The 26,583-nt window shown below is 33.8% G+C and overlaps 1 protein-coding gene across 2 annotated transcripts in view; it reads left to right on the plus strand.

The window, feature by feature from the left end:
• Window positions 1-26,583, plus strand: part of CHL1 (cell adhesion molecule L1 like) — a 194,336-nt gene that overhangs the window by 108,667 nt on the left and 59,086 nt on the right. For both annotated transcript variants that reach the window (XM_059940202.1, XM_059940201.1), the window contains exons 2-5: window positions 5,387-5,567; window positions 11,252-11,357; window positions 14,363-14,550; window positions 25,422-25,544. In XM_059940202.1, coding sequence (XP_059796185.1) covers window positions 5,477-5,567; window positions 11,252-11,357; window positions 14,363-14,550; window positions 25,422-25,544 — 508 coding nt within the window. In that variant the 5' untranslated portion in view covers window positions 5,387-5,476. The remainder of the gene's footprint in view (window positions 1-5,386; window positions 5,568-11,251; window positions 11,358-14,362; window positions 14,551-25,421; window positions 25,545-26,583) is intronic.

Genomic DNA, 26,583 nt, shown 5'->3' on the forward strand with positions numbered 1-26,583 from the left:
ATGTATGCTAAACATTTATTGCCTCACTTAACACTCATAAGTATGCTTACAGGGCAGCAACTCATATTCATTTATAGAGGTGAATGAGAAAGGTTAAGTGAACTGTCCAAGGCCACGTAATTAGTGAGCAATGGCTTTGAGGTCATGATAAACTGACTGCATTTTCCATGTTCTTATTTACTACATACCATGCTCTTCTGTGGCTGGTCAGCAGGCCACAGTATCTTGACATTTACTTGTGGAGGCCAGGTGGAATGAAAAGGCTAAGCCAACTCTCTTCCATTTCTTAAAGCAGAAAATGAATTTAAGGGAGTAAGTTGTTTCTAGATTTACCACAGTGGAGCTATTTTAAGAACATGAGAAGGATCTATGAGGTCACTTTCCAATGTTGATGATGTGTGTATGTTAGAGGCTGTTGTTTTGGAGAAACGAAGAGCTTCATTTCATTATTGTTGTATTGGAAGTGTCTCATGTAGTATGCATGCCTGTCCATGTTTCAGTTGCTGTCTCGAAACCAATGTGTTCTTAATCATTGTCACGCTAGTCATCCTGGAGAAGCTGAAGCAGTCAGGAAGGGTCAGTTGTTAATGACAAGGAGACACCTATTTCCGTTTGAGTGAGATGTCAAGGATGATTTTCTTCTTTCCGAGGATGAGCTAGCATAGTAGGAAGATGTAACCCAATTGGTCCAGAGTCATGAAAATTAATTGATTCTTTTTTGGATCTGAGTTAATGTCATTCAATCAGACATCAGTTTTATGAAACTGTGCCACAAAAATAGTTTAGTATATTTTTTTCTTGTCTAAGTGTTAGCTCCGTCCTGAGTTCCAATAGTGGCTTTTATCTTGAGGTCTGGTGTGAGGCATTAAATTCATATTCTTGGAAGAAAGATGAATGAGAACATAATTTTATTGCTATCTTAGTGTTGTAAAACATAATTACTAAATAGTATGTCCTTTATGCATTCTGACAATGAGATTATGACTGACTTTTCCTTTTCAATAGGAAAGCTATTTTGGGCTGTCATCATCATCACATAATGGAGTCTTGCTTGCAGGGGGTCACATTTTAATTTCCAATGACTTTTCTATAACAGCCTCTTAACATATAAGTCTCAGGTAAATTGAAGCTACTCCCTGCAGGAGATAAAGTCAGATATCAAACTAACCATTATCCATATTCTGGAAACTGATGGTGTCATCAGTGTTTGTTATGGTGCTTAATTTAGAGGCTTATTTTAAGCCAAGGCTTCAACGTGACATACTTTTATGGGAGAGAATTTCTTGCATCAAGACCATGTAGTTAAAATCATTAAAATTACAAAAGTCATATCATCACTTTTGAACAATTCATATCTATAAGCTATTTACTGTGGCAATTAGGGACTGTTGAGCTCACTAGCCTAAATCAGTAGGTTAATTGAAATTAAGCCTGTTCTCACATATTTGACTGTCTGGTGTTTTTATTCTCTATTTCTGGGTAGGATGATATATTAATCTGGACATATGGTCTCCTAATAGCATTTGAAAGCCTTATTCCTTACAGATAGAGGACAGCTCATTAAACAAATACATGAAATGCCCTTAAATCAGCATTGAATATTAATGGAACAGAGTATTAAATAATAGATAGCAGGTAAAGAGTGATATATAACTATAAACAATGAATTTAGATTACTATTACCAGAGTGTTTCCGAAGAGAGAAGGAAAAGGAAAATTCAAAGCCCACAGCATTAATATTTTCTTCTGACTTTTCATCTTAGAAATAGTTAATGGTTCAGTACCCCCCCAAGTTTATACAAATATGCAGAACTGAGTTTTTGTCCTTAGGCAATGTTCTGCTTTTTATAATGAAAGCAATTTTTTTTCACATTTTGTTTTGTTGACTGGAATAATTCTTTCACCAGGAAAATGGGTGTCATTTAACATAATGACACATTTGAAAATATTTTTAATTACCAATGTAAGTTATTTGTTATTTTAGGAATTATTCTGAACCACACAAGAGTAGGTTTTGTTTTTGTTTTTCCAATTCCCATTTTACAAATGGGTCAATTGATGTCAGACAAAGTAGAGTAATAGCATTACTCTAATTTAAGAACAAACATTCACAACGTTTTGTGGGGCGGATGGCAGTATTTTCCTTATTGCTCAATGTAGCTTTTCTTAAATTAAAATATAAATGAGATTGTTGTCTCTTCAGACTCTCAAAGTTTTAAAACAGCTAAACAGCAGCATTAGTTACTACTTTAAATTTTACCTACTTGCATAAGTATATGAAAAGTTCCGGTCCATAATATCTTGAGGTACAACTTGAGGCGAAGTAAAAAACTCAAAATATTTGGAGTTAAATATAAATTTAATGTCTTATCTGACTGTATGGAATTAATTTTTCTACTAGTTGTAAGTGAATAAATAAGTAAATTATTTTTATAGAAAAATTTATGTACCTGAAAAAACTAATTATCACATTTTGAAGCAAATTCATTTTTATGAATACATTATATCATTTGCAAATTTCCTCTCCCATTTAGTAGGTTGTCTTTTCATTTTGTCACTGGTTTCCTTTGATGTGCAAAAGCTTGTAAGTTTACTTAGGTCCCATTTGTTTAATTTTGCTTTTATCTCCTTTGCTCTGGATGCAAAAGAATATTGCTACAATTTTTGTCAAAGATTGTTCTGCCTATGTTTTCCTTTAGGAATTGTATAGTATCTGGTCTTACATTTAAGTCTTTAATCCATTTGGAGAGTTTTGTGGGTTTTTTTTGTATATGGTGTTAGAGAATGTTCTAATTTCACTCTTTTATGTGTAGCTGTCCAGTTTTCCCAGTACCACTTATTGAAGAGACTGTCTTTTCTTCATTGTATATTCTTGCCACCTTTGTTGTAGATTACTTGACCATAAGGATGTGGCTTTATTTCTGGGCTTTCTATCCTATTTAAATGATCTATGTATATGTTTTTGTTCGAGTACCATACTGTTTTGATTACTGTGGCTTTGTAGTATACTCTGAAGTCAGGGAGCATGATTCCTCCAGCTCTGTTCTTCCTTCTCAAGATCGTTTCAGCTATTCGAGGTCTTTTGTGTTTCCATACAAATTTTAAAATCATTTATTCTAGTTCTGTGAAAAATGCCCTTGGCATTTTGATAGGGATTGCATTGAATCTGTAGATTGCCTTGTGTACTATGGTCATTTTAACAATATTAATTCTCCCAATTCAAGAACACAGTATATCTTTCCATCTGCTTGTATCATCTTCAGTTTCTTTCATCAGTGTCTTAGGTTTCTGAGTAAGGTCTTTTACCTCTGCAGGTGGGTTTATTCCTAGGTATTTTATTTTTTTCGATGCTATGGTAAATGGGGTTGTTTCCTTAATTTCTAATTTTGTTAGTTCATTGTTAATGTATAGAAATGTGACAGATTTCTTATATTAATTTTGTATCCTGCAACTCTACTGAATTCATTGCTGAGCTCTCATAGTTTTTGGTGGTGTCTTTAGGATTTCCTATGTATATTATCATGTCATCTGCAAACAGTGACAGTTTTACCTCTTCGTTTCCAATTTGGGTTTCTTTTATTTCTTTTTCTTGTCTTATGGCTGTGGCTACAACTTCTAAAACTATGTTGAATAAAAGTGGTGAGAGTGGATATCCTTGTCTTGTACGTGATCTTAGAGGAAATGCTTTCAGCTTTTCACCACTGAGTATGATTTTAGCTGTGGGATGGTCATATATGGCCTTTATTATGTTGAGGTATGTTCCCTCTGTGCCCACTTTCTGGAGAGTTTTATATCCAACACATGTAAACAGCTCATACAACTCAACATTAAAAAAAAACCAAACAACCCAATTAAAAAATGGACAGAACAACTGAATAGACACTTTTCCAAAGAGGAACTGCAGATGTTCAGCAGGCACATGAAAAGATGCTCAACATAGTTAATCATCAGGGAAAGGCAAATCAAAACCACAATGAGATATCACCTCACACCCATTAGAATGGCTATCACAACACAAATAAGAGAGGATGTGGAGAAAAGGGAACCCTCATATACTGTTAGTGGGAATGTAAATTGCTGCAGCCACTGTGGAAAACAGTATTAAGGTTTCTCAGAAAACTAAAAATAGAACTACCATAGGACCCAGCTTTCCACTCCTGGGTATACATCCAAAAAAACCCCCAAAAAACACAGTGCACCCCAACTTTCATTGCAGCATCATTTACAATTGCCAGGGTATGGAAGCAACCTAAGTATCCATCAACAGATGAATGGATAAAGAAGATGTGATATTGTATATACAATGGAATATTTCTCAGCCATAAAAAAAGTGACATTATGCCATTTGCAGTAGTATGGATGGACTTGGAGGGCATTATGCTAAGTGAAATAAGTCAGACAGAGAATGACAAATACTGTATGATATCACTGATATGTGGAATCTAAAAAATACAACAAACTAGTGAATAAAGCAAAAAAGCAAATGCACAGATACAGAGAACAAACTAATGGTTATCACTGGGGACGGGTAATCTAGGGATAGGGGAATAAAAGGGTTATTAAGGGATTACATGAAATCATGTGTGTGAAACTTTTAAAAATTGTAAATTACTCTAGAGTTTAAAGAATCTTTCATTCAATTAAAAAACAATACATTATAAACAACGTTTGGATGTCTATTATCATAATGTTTCAGAAGAAAAGGAAAATCATAAGAGAAAGTAAGGGAAATTTGATATTTTAATCCTTACTCTATTTACGTCAACATTGGAGTGAATAAACATTCTGCCAAAGTGGAAAGTAACTGATGCTCTTATCTTCTGCTTGAGTAAAGCCTAGATTTGTAAATTTTAGTTGACATGGCCGGTCCTTATCCATTTGTTCTTCCTTTATCCCTTCCCTATATATTGCTATTCACCATCTATTAGTGTGATAATTTTGAACATGAAAAGGTAGTTTGACAGGAAAATTAAATGTTAAATTTGTGATACTTAATGAATGACTTAGATGGGGTTGAATGCTTGATATAAAGAATTGATTGAAAGAGTCACCTTTTGAATGAAATGACCTAAATGAGGTTATTCTCATAGCCACTGAAATTCATTAGAGTATACTAGAGTACCTTCCAAGTAAAAATTCCTCTGACCAAAAAAATACGATTTATTGGTTTACCATATAGCATTTATCAACTGTCTTTTATTTTAAATACAACAAGGAAAAACTAAGATTTGTGTGGAGTTATTTGAGAACAGTTTCATAAGGAGGAAATTATTGCCAACAGAAAAATGTATTCAGTTGCTGTTATGTTGACCTTTTACAGTACGTGAACTTAGAATCCCTACAGTACATGAATTTGTTAGTCTTTTGTTTGTTTGTTTGTTTCCAGGTTAACCACGTTCTTCGCAGCTTTCAACCAAAAGTAAGAAGAGACATTAGGATTTTCATTCTTTCTGGGTTGCTTCCTTCCTGAAGAACAATGGGGATGCTGTTAAGTGGAAGAGGATTAATCACATCTCTAATTTTCTTCCTGTTAAAATTCTCAACAGCTGTTGATATACCACTTTCAGGTAAAGTGACAACATTCAATACCTACTTATAAAAGTCCATATTTGCATTTTGATTTTTAAGTAGAATAATTATATGTTGAGGATGTGATTTTTCTACCATATTTCTATAGATTTTACAGCAGTCTATCATCAGAATTCATGTTCTTTTAAATTTTTCAGAAGACTTATATTTGGCCGCCTGCTATAATTAATTATTTTGCAGCTTTTTGCCTCTTAGGCAAACTCGGCACATAACAAGAAATAGAACCTATAGATCAGGTGCTATTTCACCACGTAAGATAATCTGCAATATTAGCAACAGCTATTACTTTTATGTATCAGATTAGTTTATTTTAGGGAGAATTGTGACTCAGAAGTTACTGGCATTCAATCAGGCCAAAAAAGGAACCGATTTAACTTTGTATTGTTTTTCAAAATGATTATATATTTAAGAGTGGTACACTATTGATACTATGTATAAAATAGATAACTGGTGAGAACCTACTATATAGCACAGGAAACTCTACTCAGTGCTCTGAGGTGACCTAAATGGGAAGGAAATCCAAAAAAGAGGGGATATATGTATATGTATAGCTGATTCACTTTGCTGTACAGTAGAAACTAACAAAACATTGTAAAGCAACTATACTCCAATAAAATTTTTTTAAAAATTATATATTTAAGAATGAAAACAATTAGGACAATATTAAAAAGCCGTTTTCATAGTACACAACTAAAAGTGTAAAATGATACCACCTCTGCAAATTTAGAGCATTCTATAGGGTGAATTCATATCAAAATGTTAGTCATGATATATCTTAACATATATTGGTAAAATGGATGTAACTCTTTATCATAAATCAGTTTCCACAAGTTATAGTAATTAGAAGTTCAAAAAACAGTACACCTGCAAACACAATTTATGTAATAGTGTATTAACTATTTAATGTACAGGTTTGGGGAATTTCTCTTGTTTATAAGCACATAAGATTTAAAAAAAGACCGTTGAGAGATTACTTAGGTATTTTTATCCATACAGTTCAAGTATTAACCCCTACTATTTTTTCCATACCTAATTAGGAGAGTTAAAATGTAAGATATAAGAATGTTTATTAGAACCTTAGCATTGGAAATGATCTGTGCAGATCATCTAAATTTCAAAGGACTAGTCTTGACTTCAGAAAGTTGAAGAAATGTCAGAGAGGTGCTAACGCAACTGAAACTTTTCTTCAGAAGTACTTGGACAGTCTGAGTGTGACTAGAAAAGGAAATAATTCTCTGAGTGTATAATATGTTCCAAAACCATTTCCTAAGGGCTGCCTTAAATACTTGATGTAGCAGTTTCACATGACACACTTTGGGTGGCCCTGCATTTGTATTTCATACCCAAGGTAAGAATCTTTTCTCTACTATCCTCAAGTCTCTGTGTCAATATTCACCCTTTTAAGGAATTTCACTTACATGTTCTCAGATGTACAGATTTAAAGTTCTGCTTTAGTCAAGGTGAAATCTGTTAGCCTACACACCACATATACTGGCCTATTTGTACAAACACTGGTCAAGAGCCTGAAATAATTCATCTTAAGTACATTCTTTGGGCTTTGAGTATGCAGTGCCAAATTAAGAGCACAGTTCTTGGCAATCCTCGTGGAAAAAGGGGTTAATAATTTTACATTTTCTTCCCAGTAGCACCAAAGATGCACTGGGATTCCTGATTCAGATTCCTGACCATAGAATATACATTCTGACCATAGCATATACATTTTCCCTCCATCTTTTCTCATTTAGTTCACCAGTGGTGATTGGAAATTTTGTATTAGTACATAAGACACATTTTTATTCTGGTTGTCTCAGTTACTCATGCATTTTCACACTCTAATGTCGTTAGACAACAATTGTTATAAAATATTAATGACATGTTTTCAGAACATCTGAATACTACCCATTTATTTCAGTACTCTAGAGCTCTCACTACCAAATGCAAGTAAGGCAGGTATTCAATTTGAATGTCAATGAGTCTGGTGTCTCTGTAATTGGCCTAATTATGGAGGAAAGGATTTATAATGTAGAATACATATTCTTATAAACACCCAAAGGTTATTAGCTCCACTCCCTGAATAATTAGTTATGGCTGAGACTTTACAACCTTAGCAAATTTAAGAAAGAATAATGTTCTAATAAACAAGTTGTTCACAAGTTATTAGCTGATATCTTAGGGACTGTTGCTATTGTGCATCAACCCTCACCATTTATAACTGTAATAACATTTAAATAGTATGAATTTGCAGTAAGTTCAAGATCTGCTCTACTGAGAAAGAGTGGTAATCAGAAACAAGGTAAATGTCAATGAAGATATGAATGTTTTTTGCACATTATTAAAATGTTTCTGAATATGAAGCCCGCACTTGCATTGTCACTAAACTAGTAAAATTCAATTATCAGATTCATTAGGCAAAAGTAAAGAAAACTGAAGTTTAAAATGGGAAATGGTTGTTGAGTTATTATTCTAAGCTGGCCATCAGTACTCAAAATGTGATTCATGGACCCCTCAGGGTCACAGAGATTTGTTCAGGCAGTGCATGCAATCAAATGTTTCATAATAATACTAAAATGTCATTTTTCCTTTTCCATCATGTTGACATTTGCACTGATGTCACAAAAGCAGTGGTGCTAAAACTGCAGTTGCCCAGCACACATTAAGGCATTGACACCAAACTCATGGGCTTCCTCAGGACCGTATACTCACACTAAAACAACAAAACATCAAAAAACATGAACCAAAGTTTTGCTTAAGATTGTCCTTGTTGAAACAGTTAAACATTATTGATTTTCTTAAATCTTCATCCTTGAGTACATTCTTTTTAATATTCTGTGGGATGAACTGAGAAATATACATAAAATAATTCTGCTGTGTAACAGAGTACTATGACAGTCTCTGTTCCTTGATTGTGTCATTACATGAGTGCCAAGCCAAATACCATTTTTACTTAAAAGTACAACTGACAGACAAACTTTGATTACTTTGATGGATATTTTCCCCAAAACGAACCAAGTGAGCCTGTCACTTCAAGAGAAACAACTGATAATATATGTTGTCAATGATAAAATTTGGGTGTTGAAGCAAAAATTAGAATTGTGGAAAACTTGTATCCTCCACTGTGAGATTGACAGCTTCCCCACATTTAAGGCTTTTCTTAGATCAGTGATGATATTAACAAATGTGAATTTTTAATATTGTATAGTGATGTGTGTCAGTATTTGGAAGATCTGCATAACTCAGTGAACCAATATTTTTTTCCAGATGAATATTGTATGATGTTACAAAATCATGCATGAATTAAAAAGCACCCATGGATAAAACACTTTAATGATAGAATATGAAAATTTATCCATATGGTTTCAGATTCCATATTGCAGTAAACCTTTAAGAAACTGCCACTTGGTGAGTTTTGGTGTACTATCCAAAAACAATGCCCACAATAATCAGAAAGGACTATAAAATATGTCGCCCTTTTTCAAGTACACATCTATATAAGGTTGGATTTTCTTCAAGTACACATCTATATAAGGTTGGATTTTCTTCATTTATTTCAACAAAACAACTTACAGCAACATGTGGAATACCAAAGTAGATATGAGAATCCAGCTGCCATCTATTAAAATATTAAAGATTTGCAATAATGTAAAACAATGCCACTTTTCTCATTATATTTAGTATTTTTGATAAAATATTTATTTTAACAAATGATAGTATTAAATGAATTAATAAATATTTAGAAGATTTCTCAGTTTTAATTTCTAACATGGTAAATATTATTAAATATAACCTATGTTTACAAAAGCACTTTGGGATTTCCTATAATTTTAAGAATGTAAAGGGATTCAGTGACCAAAAAGTCTATTTACCTGGCTTGAATCTCTAATTTTACAAATGAGAAAACATAGTGGTTCAGGGCCTGGCTCAATGTCACAGGGTTTTAGGGTCTATTTGTAACTCCACTGTGGAATATTACCTATGTGAATCACACTCAGGGCCTTTCTTCAAATTGCTTTTCTCAAAGTATGTTTGCCAGAATCAGATTCCTGCTACTGAACCATTTATATTTCCTTGTGAATTCAATCCTGTCCCCTGACAGAGGTTGTTAGAACTGTACTAAAATTGTAATGTCTTAATTTGAAAACTATTGAGTGTTCCGTGACAGTAGATCTTAACATATATCATGATCTGTGTCCTATTTTAAAACTTAATCCAAGTTTGTATCTTCAGCATTAGTACATTTATTTTATAATCATAATTCTCGGCAATGCCATCCAGCTGCTTGAATTGGTGAGAGACAAAGTGACCCCCTACTTTGTAAATTTGTCTGGAAGGTACTTAACTTGTCAGACACTACAAATGTTTATCACAAGATGAGGGACTATTTGAATATGTGGAATCCTTTTAAAAGAAACCATCATTTATTAGCTATTATTTTTATCCTAATGATTATTAAATTCTATAAGGGGGAAAAGTACCCTCAAGCTTCCAAGTGGGAAAAAGATATTTAAAAATGTGTGTAAGTGGGAAGTTACAAATAATAAGCAAGCTCAGGGAAAAATATAACAAAAGCAATAAATAGAAATAAAAATAAAGAGGAGAAGGGTTTTTGTTTTGTTTTGTTTTTGCTAATAATTAATGAAGTATCTTATTGTTTTAAAATGCTATTCTTGAGACTTCCCTGGTGGCACAGTGGTTAAGAATCCGCCTGCCAACGCAGGGGACACGGGTTTGAGCCCTGGTCCAGGGAGAATCCTACATGCCGTGGAGCAACTAAGCCCGTGAGCCACAACTACTGAGCCTGCGCTCTAGAGCCCACAAGCCACAACTCCTGAGCCCGTGTGCCACAACTACTGAAGCCTGCACACCTAGAGCCTGTGCTCCACAACAAGAGAAGCCACCGCAATGAGAAGCCCACACACCACAACAACGAATAGCCCCCGCTCACCACAACTAGAGAAAGCCCGCACACAGCAACGAAGACCCAACGCAGCCAAAAATAAATAAATAAGTTTATAAAATGCTCTTGTTCGTTGGTGGCAAGGATGTGGGAAACCACTGTACTCATGTTTGTGGTAAATAGCCCCTTGTGAAATGTTAACATTTATCCATAGTCATTACCATTTGTGTCCATGCCTGGAAATTTATCATGTCACTAATTCAATAAAGGAAAAATCTGTATGCTTGAGGCTGCTTATTGAATGAAAAACATCTAATGTCCAAAAATAAAATTATTAAATAAATTATCAAATATCAATGGAAGAAATCATACAGAAGTAGTAAATTAATTATAATGTCTTACAAAACTGTAAAGAAAAAAACACAATTGTCAATGACCGAACCAAGTAAAACTGTATAAACACATCAACGTTCATGAAATGCCAATAATTTAAACATAGATGTTTTAAAGTTGTTACACTGTTACATTATTCTGGCATTAAATAAATTATATGACAACATGAATTGATGGCAGTGAAGTATATTCCCTACAGCTAAATACATTTTGCAAAGAGGAAGTGAGATTTGTTCTATAATTTTCATTCTTTTATAATCCTTGTACTTACCAATATAGAAAGCGTGTTTATTTCAAAGTATTTCTGTTGTAGCTAAACTAACTTCACCCAATTTTTGGAGAGCATGTTATTTAAATACATATTTTAATATTTAGTTCAACAGGTTCCAACAATCATAAAACAGTCAAAAGTACAAGTTGCCTTTCCTTTTGATGAGTATTTTCAAATTGAATGTGAAGCTAAGGGAAATCCAGAACCAACGTGAGTATTTCCTTCAAACTAAATAATTATTTAAATGTATACAATCCTTTATATTGATTTTTACTCTAATCAGTATAAGCTTATTGGACTATAAATCTACATATGATTGAAAGTAAAGATTTCCAAATGAATGATAGCCATGTCTATAAAAATAAAGTTTGTTATTTTACATATGTTCTTTTGCCAGTTAAAATTACTTTTATCATAAAATGTCTTACATTAAATACTTAGCATAGGCTTTGGCGTTGTGGAAATATTAAACAATTCTTTACCTTATGAGTGAACAAGATAGCTAGAAAACAAGATACTTTATTCTGATTAGTGCAAGGTAGCATTTATTAAGCCAAAGTTAATATATTTATAAATGATATTCTGTACATATTTATTATTGCATGTCTTTTAATGTAACCATATTGTATTCAGTGAATAGGTTGTTACTTGATATATTTTAAGTTGTCATAGAAATGTCGACTCATCCTAGATGGCAGAATACAAATGACATGGGATATTACTATCTAGTATTCTATTATTAATGAAACAATTATTACTGTAGGTAACTGTAATCACTGATGAAGTTTTTTCTAAGTACCTCCCAGTTTGGAGAGAAAGAAATGTGTGTGTATTGAGATTGAGGAGGGAAAAGATGTGGGGAGAATTCAAGATTTTAAAGTTCTACGAACATATGGATACCAAGGGGGGAAGGCGGGGGAGGTGGGATGAATTGGGATATTGGGATTGACATATATACAGTATTGATACTATGTATAAAATAGATAACTTATGAGAACCTACTGTGTAGCACAGGGAACTCTACTCAATGCTCTATGGTGATCTAAATGAGAAGGAAATCCAGAAAAGAGAGGATATATGTATACGTATAGCTGATTCACTTAGCTGTACAGTAGAAACTAATACAACGTTGTAAAGCAACTATAGTCTAATAAAAGTTAAAAAAAAAACAATTTTAAAGTTCTAAATGATTCTGGGAAGCAAACCAACATACCTTTATTGATTTACCTGATCATTTTATATCCATTAAGAATGAAAGAATGGAAATTGATTATTTAAAATTGTAATGTGAATAACATTTTTATTGCCTGATAATTGGATATTTTAAAAATTATTAGTGAATCATTAACATGTTAAATTGTCATTATTCACCGGCCAAAAACAAGATTTTACAAATATGAATTAAGCAGTCTATCATTATTCTTTTTTTAAGGTATAATTAAATGCCTATACAAAACAGAAAATATTAGAAAACAAGAAAGAAAAAAATATCCCATCACAATAGTAAAAGGAGCAAATCCAGCAATTTCAATAGTTAGTAACAGCAATATCAACAAAACTGATATCAAAAACTACATAACATGAACTGTTTAGCATCTACGTTGCAGGGTAGGATAAAACAAAACTTGAATGAATGGAAAGATATAACATGTCACCAATTGGAAATGTTTAATTTTGAGTATGTGGAGTTATCCTAGTCAATGTATTGGAATTTTAAAGAACAGATTCTATGTGTTCTTTTGTAAGTAAAAGCAGTAAAATATAAAACATATAGAGAGAAAAGAAGTAAAAGTTGTTGTCAGGAGAGAGACATGCTCCGAAGAAAAATATGTGTCTCATGAAATTTTGTTATTCTTTTTGAAAGATTATCAGATTATGTAATACTGTGTTGTCCTGAAGCAAATCTAAATTTGCATGGGTAATTCATATATAAAATACTAAATAAAATCTAATTGGGAAGTCATTATATATCTGTTGGATTGATATAATTTTAAAAAAGGCTTTTTACAGCCTTGTCCATAGAACTGACTCTGTTATGTATGGGGGTAGGAATTTAATTGTGTATGTTTTTTCTGGAATACAATTCTGCAATGTTTATCAAAAGTGATAAAATATTTCTTATGTTATTGGTTTATCAGTCTCATTTTTAAGGAATTAACCTAATGAAATATTTGGATAAGTACCTCCAAAAATAAATATGTAGGGTTTTTTGTAACAGTATTGTTCATAAAAGGGAAAAATGGAAATGGTTAAGTAAGTTAAATAGTAACTGTAAGATAGAAGGTAATAAAATCTGTCTTTAGTAACATTGTAATAATTGGAAAAACTCACATGGAAAAATTATACATCCATTGTGGTCTCAAATATGTTACAGCTATGTCCAAAAATATTGATGATATATGGGCCAAATTTAATAGCACTTGCTTGTGTGTTTTTGAATTTTGAGTGAGCTCTTCACACGCACACGCGCGCACACACACACACACACACACAGACATATTGTATATTTATATTTTTTAGTCTCCAAATATTGCAGTCTCTAAAATACTAGTAAAGATCCTGCATTATCTTTCTAATTGGAAAAGTTTTAAAATATAATTTTAAAAAGAACAGAACAAAACCTATTTTCACTTTTTTTTCCTCTCAATTATCACAGCTTTTTCATGGCTTGTTTCTCAGTCAATTCTGGCTGCTGTAATAAAAATATCACAGATTGAGTGGCTTAAACAATAAACATATTTCTCACAGGTCTGGAGGTGAGAATACCAAGATCAAGTCACTGGCAGATATAGTGTGTGGTGATGACCTGCTTCCTGGTCACAGACAGCGGTCTTTCCCCTGTAACCTCACATGATGGAAGGGAGCAAGAATGCTCTCTGGGGTCTCTGTTATAAGGACACCAATCCCATTTGTGAGGACTCCACCCTCATGACCTAATCACCTCTCCAAGGCCCTGCCTTCAAATACTATTACAATGGGAATTAGGCTTCAACACACAAATTTTAGGGGGACATAAACATTCAGTCCATAGCAGTTTGTAAGACTTCTCAGATTCTTCAGAGACCCTTTTTTGTATTCTATTATAGTCAATTAAATATGTAAATATATACTTCTTTTTTTACTATAAAATATCTCAGTTTCCTCATTTCTGTACATTTGTTTATAAGTAAGAAATACGATTTTTCAGGATTACTAACTTTAGTTTTATTTTACAGATTTTCGTGGAGTAAGGACGACAAGCCTTTTGATCTCTCTGACCCTCGGATAATTGTATCCAACAACTCGGGAACATTCAGGATCCCGAATGAGGGGCACATATCTCACTTTCAAGGGAAATACCGCTGCTTTGCTTCTAATAAACTGGGAATTGCTATGTCAGAAGAAATGGAATTTATAGTTCCAAGTAAGTATTACAATGGAGATTTCATTTAATGTTTTAATGAAGTTTAGCAGGCATTATACTGGGCTGCAGTGAAATAACAGATTATTCATTTAATCAGCTTATATAGGCCTTATATTTTATTTATAAGGGAAATTGTCTTCCAGATCTTGATACTTAGAAGTGGATGACCTTGAAAGCAACCTAATTTTGCTGTGTTTCAGTAATAATATATGTAACATGGGAAAAAAAGAGTATTTGTTTTGCCTCATAGGATAAAGTTAAATATATTAGTTAGATTTGGCTAAATTATATTGCAGTCACAAGCAATCCCCAAGCCCTTGTGTTAACACAAGGTTATTCCTTGATGACGCAGTTTGCTGTGGGTCTGGCAGCTCTTTAGGGCAGCTGTTCTCCTTGCAGCCACTGGGCAATCCAAGCTAATGGAGATACCCATCATCCTGTGTCAGCACCATGTGAAACTTGTGCCATCTAGGTCAACGAGTGGGGGCCAGAGAACATTGCTACCAACAAGAAGTTACACAGGCAGCTTCTACTCACAGTTTGTTAGGTGGGGGCAAAGCAAATGGCATGGGCCCACTTAAGTTCAGTATTGTGGGTGCCCCCTAGGAGAGGAGAACCAGTGATTAGTATACAGTAGTAATATTTTCTATAAATCATAATCATGGAAAAACTGCAAGCTCCTTTACTCTTAAGAGTGTTGTTTATCAATAACTATCCCAAAGAGTAAGCGACTTCTTCATTATCAGATCTGGCCTCTGCAGCATGGGATCTCTGATGACTGACTTCCAAGTGTGGTCATTTATTTTCCCAGATTTTAAGGTATCCAACACTACTTGATTCTAACCAAAGGGTTTACAGGAAAAAATCTTAGGTATAAAACTGTCAAGGGTTGCTATTTGGCAATTTCTTCTTACAGAGTTCTAGACACTGAAGAGACTCAAAGTCGTAGACCTTCCAGGATATGGACAGTTGATGCTGGGGGAGCAGAATGTATGCAAACCTTGGAAAAACAAATAATGAAAAACTTGTGTGCATTATCCTCAAAGTTGGGACAGGGAACTGGGTTTAAATTTTTTTAAGTTTTTTATATTTTTCTAGAGGAGAGAATATAGCTCAAATTTAGACTCTGACAAGTAAAATATGCATCTTAAAATTTATAGAATAATTACATTAAATGTACAGAGCAAATGTGAATGATTATCAAACTGTGTGGTATGAGGAAGAATAAGGCAAGAAAGGAGAGAAAAAGAAAGAAAAAACTATAGAAATAAATCTAAAAATATCACTAATTAAAGGTGAAAGTAAATAGACTAAATGCTCCAAAATTTTTTAAAAGCTATAAGCTATTTACCATATAACACATCTAAATCACAAGAAAATAGAATTGTTGAAACTAAAAGGATGGAAAAGATGTCCCATCTTTTGAAAACATAAATAGATATCTTGACTAGGGTAAATACTATTCAAAAGAAAAGTAGGTATGGCTATATTAATATCAGTCAAAATAGACTATTTTATAAAGGCTTCCTGGAGATTAATGTACTAGGCATATATAATACGAAAATGTTTGAAGCAGAAAAAGGGACTACAAGGGGAAAGAGAAATACATCTACCATAGTAATGAGAGATGCTAACATATCTGTTTCATTATTCGGTAGCTCAAGCAGAGGAAACATTAGAAAGCCCATAGAAGATTTAAAGAACCCATTTACAAGCTCTAGCTAATGAACATGTATAGAACATTATACCTAAAACTGCAGAATGTTTTTCAATATTTGATGGTATATTAGCTATGAAGTAAATACGACCAAAATACAATGGAGAAATCAGTATTAAAAAGAAAATTAGAAAAAGTCTTATATCTTTCAAAATTAAAACATGTCTAACTCAAAGGCCAAATGAGAAATGGCAAAGGAAAATAGAATGTATTTTGAAGTGATGATAGTAGAAATTATGCTTAACAAGACAGACTTGAGGCAGCTAAAGTATTATGAGGAGAGAGTTTTTTTCATCTTCAAAATATAGAAAAGAAGAAAGGATGGAAATTAATGATCTTAGCTCATTCATTTTCATCTTAAAATTGTTATAAGCTATCTTTAGGTAACAGGTTAAACTTCAAAAGAGAGCAAAGGGGAACAGTAGTATAGAAGCAGAAAATAAATCCAAGAAGGAGGTGTGAAAAGTACATACATTTATTGAAAAACATTTTTAAAAGATCTAGATGTGGAAGAAAATACCATTTTCACTGATCCGAAGACTCAGTAAAGCTAAAAGGTTAATTCTTCATGACTTGATGTATAGAATAATCAAAGTCAAAACTCTGTTTGGTTTTTGTTTGTCTGTTTGTGAAATGTGACCAGTTTGATTCCCAAATGTATTTGAGGAACACAGTGCAAGGTTTGGTAGAAACTTGCAGAATATTTCAGGAGGAGTTGGTCTTATCAGATAACAAGACTCAATGTAAAACTCCAGTAATGAAGCCTATGGTTTTGCACAACGTTAGACAAATGGGCCAGTGGAACAGCATGGAGGACCCATAAACCAGCCCTCATATATGTGAAAGTAGTGTGAAGAGCTGGCATGGGCTTGCTTTCTTCCTTGCTTTCATCCCTTCCCTTCCCTCCTCTTCCCTTCCCTTCCCTCCCCTTTCTTTCTTTTCTTTTTCTTTTCTTTCCCTCCCTCCTTCCTTTCCTCCCTTCCTTCCTTCCTTCCTTCCTTCCTTCCGCCCTCCCTCCCTCCCCTCCCTCCCCTCCCTCCCCCTAAATGGTATGGAACAACTGATTATCCACATAGAGACACACTTATTTCAAGGTCTAGGTCACATCATATAAAAAATACATTCCAAGTGGATTAAAGGCTTAACTTTGCAAGGAAAAAATTTTTTTTAACTTAGAAAGTGCTTCGGACAATGTATTGATGACATCAGGGTAGAGAAAGATTTCTTAAACAAGACAAATTAAATCTCCATTAAGGATAATTTGACTACATTTGATTTTTAGATTCCCTTTCATCAAAAGACCCCAGGAAGAAAGGGAAAAGGTAAGCCACAACCCAGAAAAAAAATCATTGCCAATGACTATAACTAAAGATAATACTAATGTATTTATAAATAATTTTACCATCCTTTAAGAAAAAAACAAAAAATAAAGTGGTAAAAGACATGAACATGCACCTCAGACTGGTATGACGAATAAAAATATGAAAATGCTTTTAATATCATTAGTAATCAGAAATAGATCTACTGTAACTCAAATAATAAAAGCATTTGATCCCACAAAATTGGGAAATATAACAAAGTCTGAGAGTAACAATTTTAGGTGGGAATGTGCAGCTACCAAAACACGTATCCACCACTGATGAGAATAGTTTACTTCTTGGACTGTGGAGAATATTTGTCACTGCCTCCTTAATTAAAGATGTTCTCACCTATGACCCAGAAATTCCATTTGTTTGCTCATGTGCACATGCCCCTTAGCCACGTGCACCAGGAATAGCTGTGGTAGCATTTTTGTATTTTTAAAATATACTGGAAAAAACTTAAGTTCATTCATGATAGAATGAAACAGTTGTGGTATATTCATACAAAAATTACTACTCAGCAGTGAAAATTGATGAACATTAAGAATATGTTGAACAATAAAAATAAATCTTAGGAAAAAAGGGTGATTTTATTTATTTAAGGTCAGTATATGTAAAAATTAATAGCATATTGTTTAGGAGTATCATTTCATGTGGTAAAATTATAATGCAAAGCAAGAAAATGATGAAAACAAAATTTAGGATGGTAGTTACCTCTGATGGAATGGGGAAAGGGTAGGATCTGTACCAAACAGAAAGATAATGGTGATTTTATGTTTTTCTTATGATGGGTGGTAAGTAGAGTGTTGTATTTCTTTTTTTTTATTCTTTACATTTATTTTATAAATGGTCTTTTAATATATATAAAATTAATAAGTATGTAGCATACTGATTTGTCTTAATTAGATATCCTGGGTTATTAAGTGTGATATTATAGAATAATAATGGACAGAGCAGTGGCATACAGTGTTGAAAATTGGCCTCTGGAGTTTGGGTTTGAAATGATACTCAGTAGGAAATGTTCATGAATTCTGGGTCAGAAAACTGTGGTTGAGAATCATAAAATCATATAACTATAAAGCTATACTTATAGTCTATATTATATAACTATACTATAGTCTATAACATAGAACTGTAACTATATAATATATATCTAATTGACTGAAGTAAGATGGGAGAGAGGGAGAGAAAGGGAGATGTTAAAAATCTGTTGTAGAAGACAAGGCACGAGGGTGATCCCTAACCTGAATTCTAGTGGTTGCTATGGAGACACAAAGGAAAAAGGCAGTTGCTAGATCTATTGCAGAGAAAGAAATGGCACATTTTAGTATAAGATTCTACAATGAGGATTTAAAAAAATGTTTTCTCTCATTATCTAAGCAGACCAAGTGAAGACATGAACAATGTAAGGATAATTCTGGCCAGAATCTGCTAGTATTGTAGTTAAGAGATGAGAGTTGAAATCTGAGCTATGTAGTGGGTAATTGCTCCATCTTTTCTGCTGCTATAGAAAAGAGCAAAATAAATTAGGTTTCTTATGCATCATTTCCAGCCCCTCCTGAAATTACTTCATCATCTAACAGCTTTCTGTAATCATTTACATGTTGAATAGGACTGCCACCCCAATTCTTAGGAGTTTATAAATCAGAGACCATTTAAAGCTTCTTACAACCTTTATCAATTGATTCTTCTCTTAAGCTGTAAAGAATTGATTCTTCTTTTATATTAAACTTTGTAATTTGAGTTTTAGAGTTTGTATCTCTCATTTCTTAAACTTTTCTTTAGACCAACCTTAAAGGCTTGATCCACCTAAGTTTGAACACAAGTACAGTAGCTAAAAATCTGGTTATTACTCCCTACAAACAGACCTTTATACACAATGTTTACTTTTCTGCTTTTAACAAAATTGCAGTTGAGTTTGCTGGAAAAAGAAGGAGTAAAACAAAAACAACCAACCAAACACAACGTGCTATTTTCAAACATGGGGGAAAAATCATTTAGCTAAATGGATTTTCCAAGATATGGCATGGAGAGTTAGTGAATTATTCAACAGATCTTTATTAAGCTCCCTTCATGTGGCAGACAGTCTTCTAGTAATTTGAGATATAGCAATGAACAAAACAAAGACTGTACCAAGAACCTTAAATCCTGTGGGTGTGGTGAGTGGGTCTGGGGAGAAGGTGAGCTGTATTCTTGCCTTCATTATGACAGACGTCAGTGGAGTTAAAATGATGCTATAAAGAATTGTTCTGGCTGTTCAGTACCATGCATCCTTCAGGGCACAGATCAGCCTTCTCCATTTAGCATTCTTAGTCCATCTTAGCCTGTACTAATTTTCCTTACCTTGGATTCTTTAAATAATTTTTGAAGTATTATTTACACATCATACATTTTATGTGTTTAGGTACACAATCAGTGATTTTTTTTCATAAAAATTTTTAGTATAACTATCATTAAAAGCCAGTATTAGAACATTTCCATCATCCCCAAAAGATTCCTTGTGCCCATTTGTAGGTGCTCTCTCTCCCCACCCACAGCCCCAGGCAATCACCAGTCTGACTCTTGCCTCTATGAATGTTTTTTCTGAACGTTTCATGTAAATAGAATCATACAATATATGATCTTTTGCATCTAGCTTCTTCCACTTAGCCTGTTCTTCATGATTTGTTCATGTTGTAGGATAAATCAGTAGTGTGTTCATTTTTATGGCTGAATAATATTCCATGATACAGATATACCACATTTTGTTTATCCATTCACCAGCTGATATCCATTTGGATTGTTTCTAACTTTTGACTATTACAAGAAGAAACGTTAGCAATAATTAGTAATGTTAGGAATATCCACGTGTAAATTCTATGGAATTTTAAAAGCATTATTTACTGTTTGGGGGAGTGTTTTGACTGTCATATGATTAATCAGGATGCTTAAAAGTGAGAAAGATAGCATCCTGTCTTATTCTTCCTCCTCTACATTGTCTTGATGCTGCATGAATGCATATTATCGGTGATTGACTTATTAGTTCATAGACTAAAGAATAAAAGAATGAATAAAAGTAATAATGCAATATCTACACACTATTAAAGTAATGTAAGAAATGGCAGGCTTAGGGATGAAATCATCTGTATACTGTTTTAATGGAAACCAACTTGAATTTTTAATGTGCTGGGTTTCTACATTTGTACAGCTTCCTCAGATTCCTCAGGTCAATTTCCTTAAGACATATCTTGGCTATTTACTGCTCTGATTTGGGAGGGCTAGCAAAAGCAGGGGTCCAGTAGCATATGTTAACTTCTTCTACTAATATATGCAAACCAACCAAAGAAGATCAATTTGTTCAGTTGAGAGTGCAACTTAGAGTTTTAAAGGTTTAATTAAGGCCCAGGATTTTGCTGTCATCCGTCAGAGTATGTGAATGACTAGAATGAAATGGGCTGAATTGGTTGTCCTTCCTTAGTGTGAGTTCATAGAGTGAAAGGCAATGTTATTTCTCTGTACTTCTAAGTGGGTTAATGGAGTACACCACAGGAAATGGGAATCAATTAAATCTCTTTGCAGACAGAAACTGGAGTTAAGGGTGATACAGCATGTGAGCTCAGTAGCATGCATTCATGATAATGGTGCCAGACTGTAAGCAATTTCCCGAGCACATTCAAGGGAAATGAAAGGCACTCAAAAGCTCTCCAGGCCAGTCCTGTAAACAGTGAGAAATCAAAATAGATAAAGTTCTTTGGCATAGGAAGGGCAGCACAGAATAATTCATTAAACAAATCATAGGTTCTCCATGAAATACATAGTGTTTCTTCCCTCTGGCCCCCTCCCTATTTTCTCTAATAAAGTTAATTCCAAATAGTTGCATAAAATTGCAGAAGTTGTTATGATATAGGCTACACGAAAAATCAGAAACAGCAGCAAAGGAAAGCTCTTTGTCCCGTTGCCCATCTCATCTCTATACAATGTGGCTGGGTGTACCATGCAAAGTGAAAACATTTGAATAAGAGCCAACATATATTGAGTGATTTTTAAGTGCCCGGCACTATGTTAATTGATTTATATGAAATTGTTTATTTAAACTTTGACACAAATCAATGTATTAGGTGTCATGACAGTTTCCATTGTATGAGTGAGGAAACTGAAGCACATTAAGTAACAGGCCCGGGTCACATAGTAAGTGACGAAGCCAGGATTCAGCCCTAAGCAGCTGGCTTCAGAGCACGTGTATAACGCGGTGCTACACAGTGTTGCCTATGCTTTGATCATTCTGTTGACACATCTTCTAGATGAGTTAGAAAACGTTATACTTCTTTGTTGAACATACCTTGGCAGTAATTATCAGACTCACAGAGAGGTAGAGAATATAGGGAGATTTGATTTTATTCTTTGGGTGCCAGAGAAAGATAATCTGTAGTTTACATAACTTGATGGTGGTTAAGTCACCAGTATCTTTTCATTGAAATGATTAGTTAGAAAGATTTGTATTTAATTAAATTGCTCTGATGCCATTTCATTACAGTTCTTTACTGTTAAGTGTGTTGGAATGGTGGGACTCTACAGCTTGCTCTTAAGAAATTTCTAACCTAGTGAGACTTTTGAGGAGCCCAGAGAGATGAGTTGAAAGGATTCTAGGACGCCAGAGAAAAGTAAAAGGGGGCACAGAAGGGTAAAGATATTGGTCTGAAGCTACATAGCCGTTAGTTTTAGTGTCTGGGCTAGAGCCTAGTTTATCCTGTAGGCTATCCTATAGATAAAAAATACCTTTTTCAGAAGTCTCTGTATTTCAAGTACAGAGATGTTATTTTTTTCAGTATATTAAGTTGAAAGAATTGAGATGATGAGTTTCAAAACCAATTGTCAGCATCTCAAGTTGTAGAGCCCCTAGAGATTTTGTATTTGCAGGTTTGCCGTGTGTTGATAGCTCCAATAAGTAGACTAGCATGTAGCTACTTTGTCTCTAGGAAAGGTTTTTCATGCTAGATGGGTTTTCAGGAAATTGTACCCTTGGAGTTGTTACTAGAAATCTGTCTGCTACACTGAGTAATAAATGTGGAAACTTGCTGGAGAACAGTAAAGAGATGAGTGCTATGATTTGCTTGATTTTCTGATGCAGGTAGACTGATAGGGACAAAATGTATATAGCTTCATCTAGACTTGATTATTATGGGATTTCCAAACATTTTTAAAGTCCTACTTAGGTAGATGCTGATGTAGAAGTTGGTTCTGATCCCTTTGCAAAGAGACCGTTCCATGGTCAAGTCCAGTCTTACTGAAACACAATTAAATGCTTTTGTTTTTGGTGATGATGGAGCACTCATTTGAAATGTGTTGGTAAGCTAAAGCAGGGTAGTTGGCTCACGCAAAAGAAAAACAATTGTTTACAATTCATTTTTTAAAGTATTGCGTCTGTCCAGACTCAACAATGCTAATGTTTATACCAGAGAAACACAATTAGCAAAAGTCATTGGTTGGAGTTATTTTTAAATAGACTCATTTCTTTATTTGAATTAAGGTCAAATTCATGCCTGCTGTTAAGTTGGAGTAATTAAATTTCACATTTATCTGTGGATGTTAACATGTTCCCTTTTTAGCTTTGCATCAGACTCGCTAAATAGTTTCAGAGTCAAAGAGTAAGACTTAAGAAAACCTGACAAATTTATGTCCTTTACAGTGTTTATTCTTAGACCTTAAATTATTAAATATATAAATATCCTTCCCTGTTTCCAGGTATTAATTTCATCTTTGGTTAAAGCTGTTCCAAAGATTTATGGTATGTGATAAAGGTTTTGTAGACTTCTAAATTTTATTTTATTTATTTTTTATTATTGATGCCTTGGAAGCCAGTTGAATAACGTAGTTACATTTTTGTAATTAGAAATTTATAATGTAGATTTAATTAATGCAAGGATAATAGTGCTTCACTGGTGATACTGTCTGTTTGAATTATTAAATTTTTACTGAAGAGGCAGCTCTCCAATTAGGGCTTTGTGCAACTTAATTAGCTACTTTACAATAGATATCACCCAGAAAACTGTATATTCATATTTGGCACTGTAAAGTTTGCTGGTTATAGAACAAGATTACATGTTCCTTCCATTTCCTAATCTATGTTTCCCTTCCTCTTTTGCTGCTTGTATCTGTATAGAAACAGATTCAATAACTACCATGCAACACAGCTAGCTTCAATACCAACAAACACCAGGCTTCAGTTATAGCAAGTTTCACTAAAAGGTGATTTGAATTTAGAGCTTAGGGTACATACTAGTTTTGTAAGTTTCTCTACTTTACTTGCATAAGGTATACTTTCTGCAAAATGACTTGCATAACATTTGTCAGTCAAAGCTAAGTTTTTACCAAATAGGGGGTATTGATATTTTACCTACAAGGTAAAGGTAGGGAATGTACTCAGCATTCTGTCCCATTTTTTGATGGAAATTTCATGCTACCTAGAGCAAAAGGATGATTCCAAGATAGTTACCATCTCAAATGTATTTCCAGACTCACCAGGAGAAATCTGTTACAATGAGTTGACCAAGAGGGAATCCACTGAGGACTGTCACATGGCTGATGCCTGCCTTTTGAACTGGCAAAGGCAGTGTAATAACCACACTGCCCCCTGCAATGTTAAGCCTTGAAAGGTCCCTGAATTTAGACAAAAAGCAATTCACTGTAACCAGCTAGTGCATCGATAAGAAATGTCAGCAAATTCCCTCAATCACGAGGAGTTAGGTTAGGGGGTGAGGAGCAAGGGAACAAATATACAGGAACTGCACAAAGCTTCTCAAGAAGAAATTGTACAATAAATGAGTATATCTTTAGACTCCCAAGAATAATGATAATCTTTTGTGAACCATAATTTAAGAATGAGATACAAAGATGGAAAACCTGCTAATAAATTGCATCAGGTCAGGAAGGTTATAAATACCTTCTTAAGGTCCTTCTCGTCCATCAGAGTCTGAGTAATTCTATAATGCAAATTCCCATAACAAAGTTGAAAGGTACAAATAATGTTGAGGCAGAATATATTTTGAATATTCCTAAAACTATTTTATAAATAACTTCATAAGAATATCAAACATTGGTGTCGGATTTCAACTTCTGCCCAGTTGTGACTTATAGTTCCAATGCACTGATTTTTAGGAAATTGATTCCAGCATGGGAAAGAAACAATATGCTGAAATACTGCAGACTCTCCTTTCCTACATCAATTCCATTTCACTTAATATTTTCATTTACTGGGAGTGATTTCAATGTGAATGACTCTCTTTGCAACATATAGGGATCATGTTTGGCTTTTCATTGCATTCGTACCGTTTTCCCCACATGGGCTTTGAATTGTTTATTTAGTTTGATTATGCTCTGAATGGAATATTTGCCAATTACATTCAAGGGCTTCACAATAAAGCAAAAGACAGAAAATAAGTATATCCCTAAAAATAAATCACAGTGTTTGGAGAAAAAAGATTCCTTATCTATCAAAACTTAATACGAGCGACTCCTATGACTCAGAGCTTACATCTCTGCACAGAGAAATATGCACAAGCATACTGTTGCCTTATTGATGTCACAGCAAAGATATTTGTTGTCTACAGTTACAAAATGCAGAAATATTTTTAAGGTTGTATAAGGATGCACCACATATTTTTAACAGTATTTTCCTCTTCAGGAGAGATACGAGAACCAAGATTTGGGGTGTTGAATTTATTAAAAATACTCTAATTTTTAAAAAGAAGAACGCTTTAAGATATTACTTGTAACATAAATTTTAAATAATGTCTTTAAATGATTTTTTATACCAGATGTTCCAAAATTCCCAAAAGAAAAAATTGACCCTCTTGAAGTGGAGGAGGGCGATCCAATTGTCCTCCCGTGCAACCCTCCCAAAGGCCTCCCACCTTTACACATTTATTGGATGAATATTGGTAAGTAATGTTCTATTCTATTCTATTCTAAGGGGACATTTTAATTTCATGCATCATGTAAAATAACATACTGGAATTAAAGATAAAAAATTAATATACGGTTGTCAATGTGAAATCAAGTAGATTTTAAAAACTATTTCTATCTGTTGTCTTCTCTAAGTTCTAAATATACATGAAAGCACTAGAAAACCACTAAATATGTTTCTTGATTTTGTCATATCTGGAAAGAGTAGAGGCTATTGATATGATAAAGTATGTCTATGAAGGAAATACTTTTTGTATTCCAAACAACTTACCTTTGGGATATTATCCATGTCAAAACTGAGGATGGCTTGTATCTATGTTGCTAGCTTTAAATTTCTCTTTTAATAATGTTGTACCCACGTCATACAGTGACGCACATAGAAATTAGTGTTAACTTTTGTGTTTAATTTGTCAAAAACTTTTACCAATTCTTGAGTTGGAATTCCAGCTTCTTGTAAAGCCTACTTCTGGCATGTGCCTTAGCAGGGCTCTCTAAATGTTTTTCCATTGTGTCCCACAGAGAAAAATAATAATTGTACAGCATTTGAAAGAAAGCTAAAGAAGCTACTCTTGGCTGCAACCAAAGTTCCAGATTCCATTCATCCTAGAACTTTCCAGGCTGCATCCATGGAAGAGAGATTAATATCTCAGACACACTTCTGTGGAAATTTGTTTTAAAGAAATATGATCCTAATAAAATAAGAGTAATAATTAGTCCATTATCTGAATTGGACCAGTTTTCAGATAAGCCAGTGCAGACCCATAAAGCACAGGTAGAGTCCTGGATGGTCAGGAGAGGTAGAATGCCCAGACTCGTAAGTGCACTCCCAAGGGTTTTGTTGTTGTTTTTTGTCTTTTACTTCTTACTCACTAATTGCTTTTATAGTAAGACCAGACTTGAGAGGAATAGGAAGAGCCGACATGAAAAATAAAATGAAATTAATATAGAGGAAAGGATAATGAAAAAAGGAGATGAGACATGATAAAGGACAGTTGCCCCTTTTAATGACAAGAT

Source organism: Balaenoptera ricei, chromosome 11, assembly GCF_028023285.1.
Source record: "Balaenoptera ricei isolate mBalRic1 chromosome 11, mBalRic1.hap2, whole genome shotgun sequence".
In the NCBI taxonomy this organism is placed as follows: Eukaryota; Metazoa; Chordata; class Mammalia; order Artiodactyla; family Balaenopteridae; genus Balaenoptera; species Balaenoptera ricei.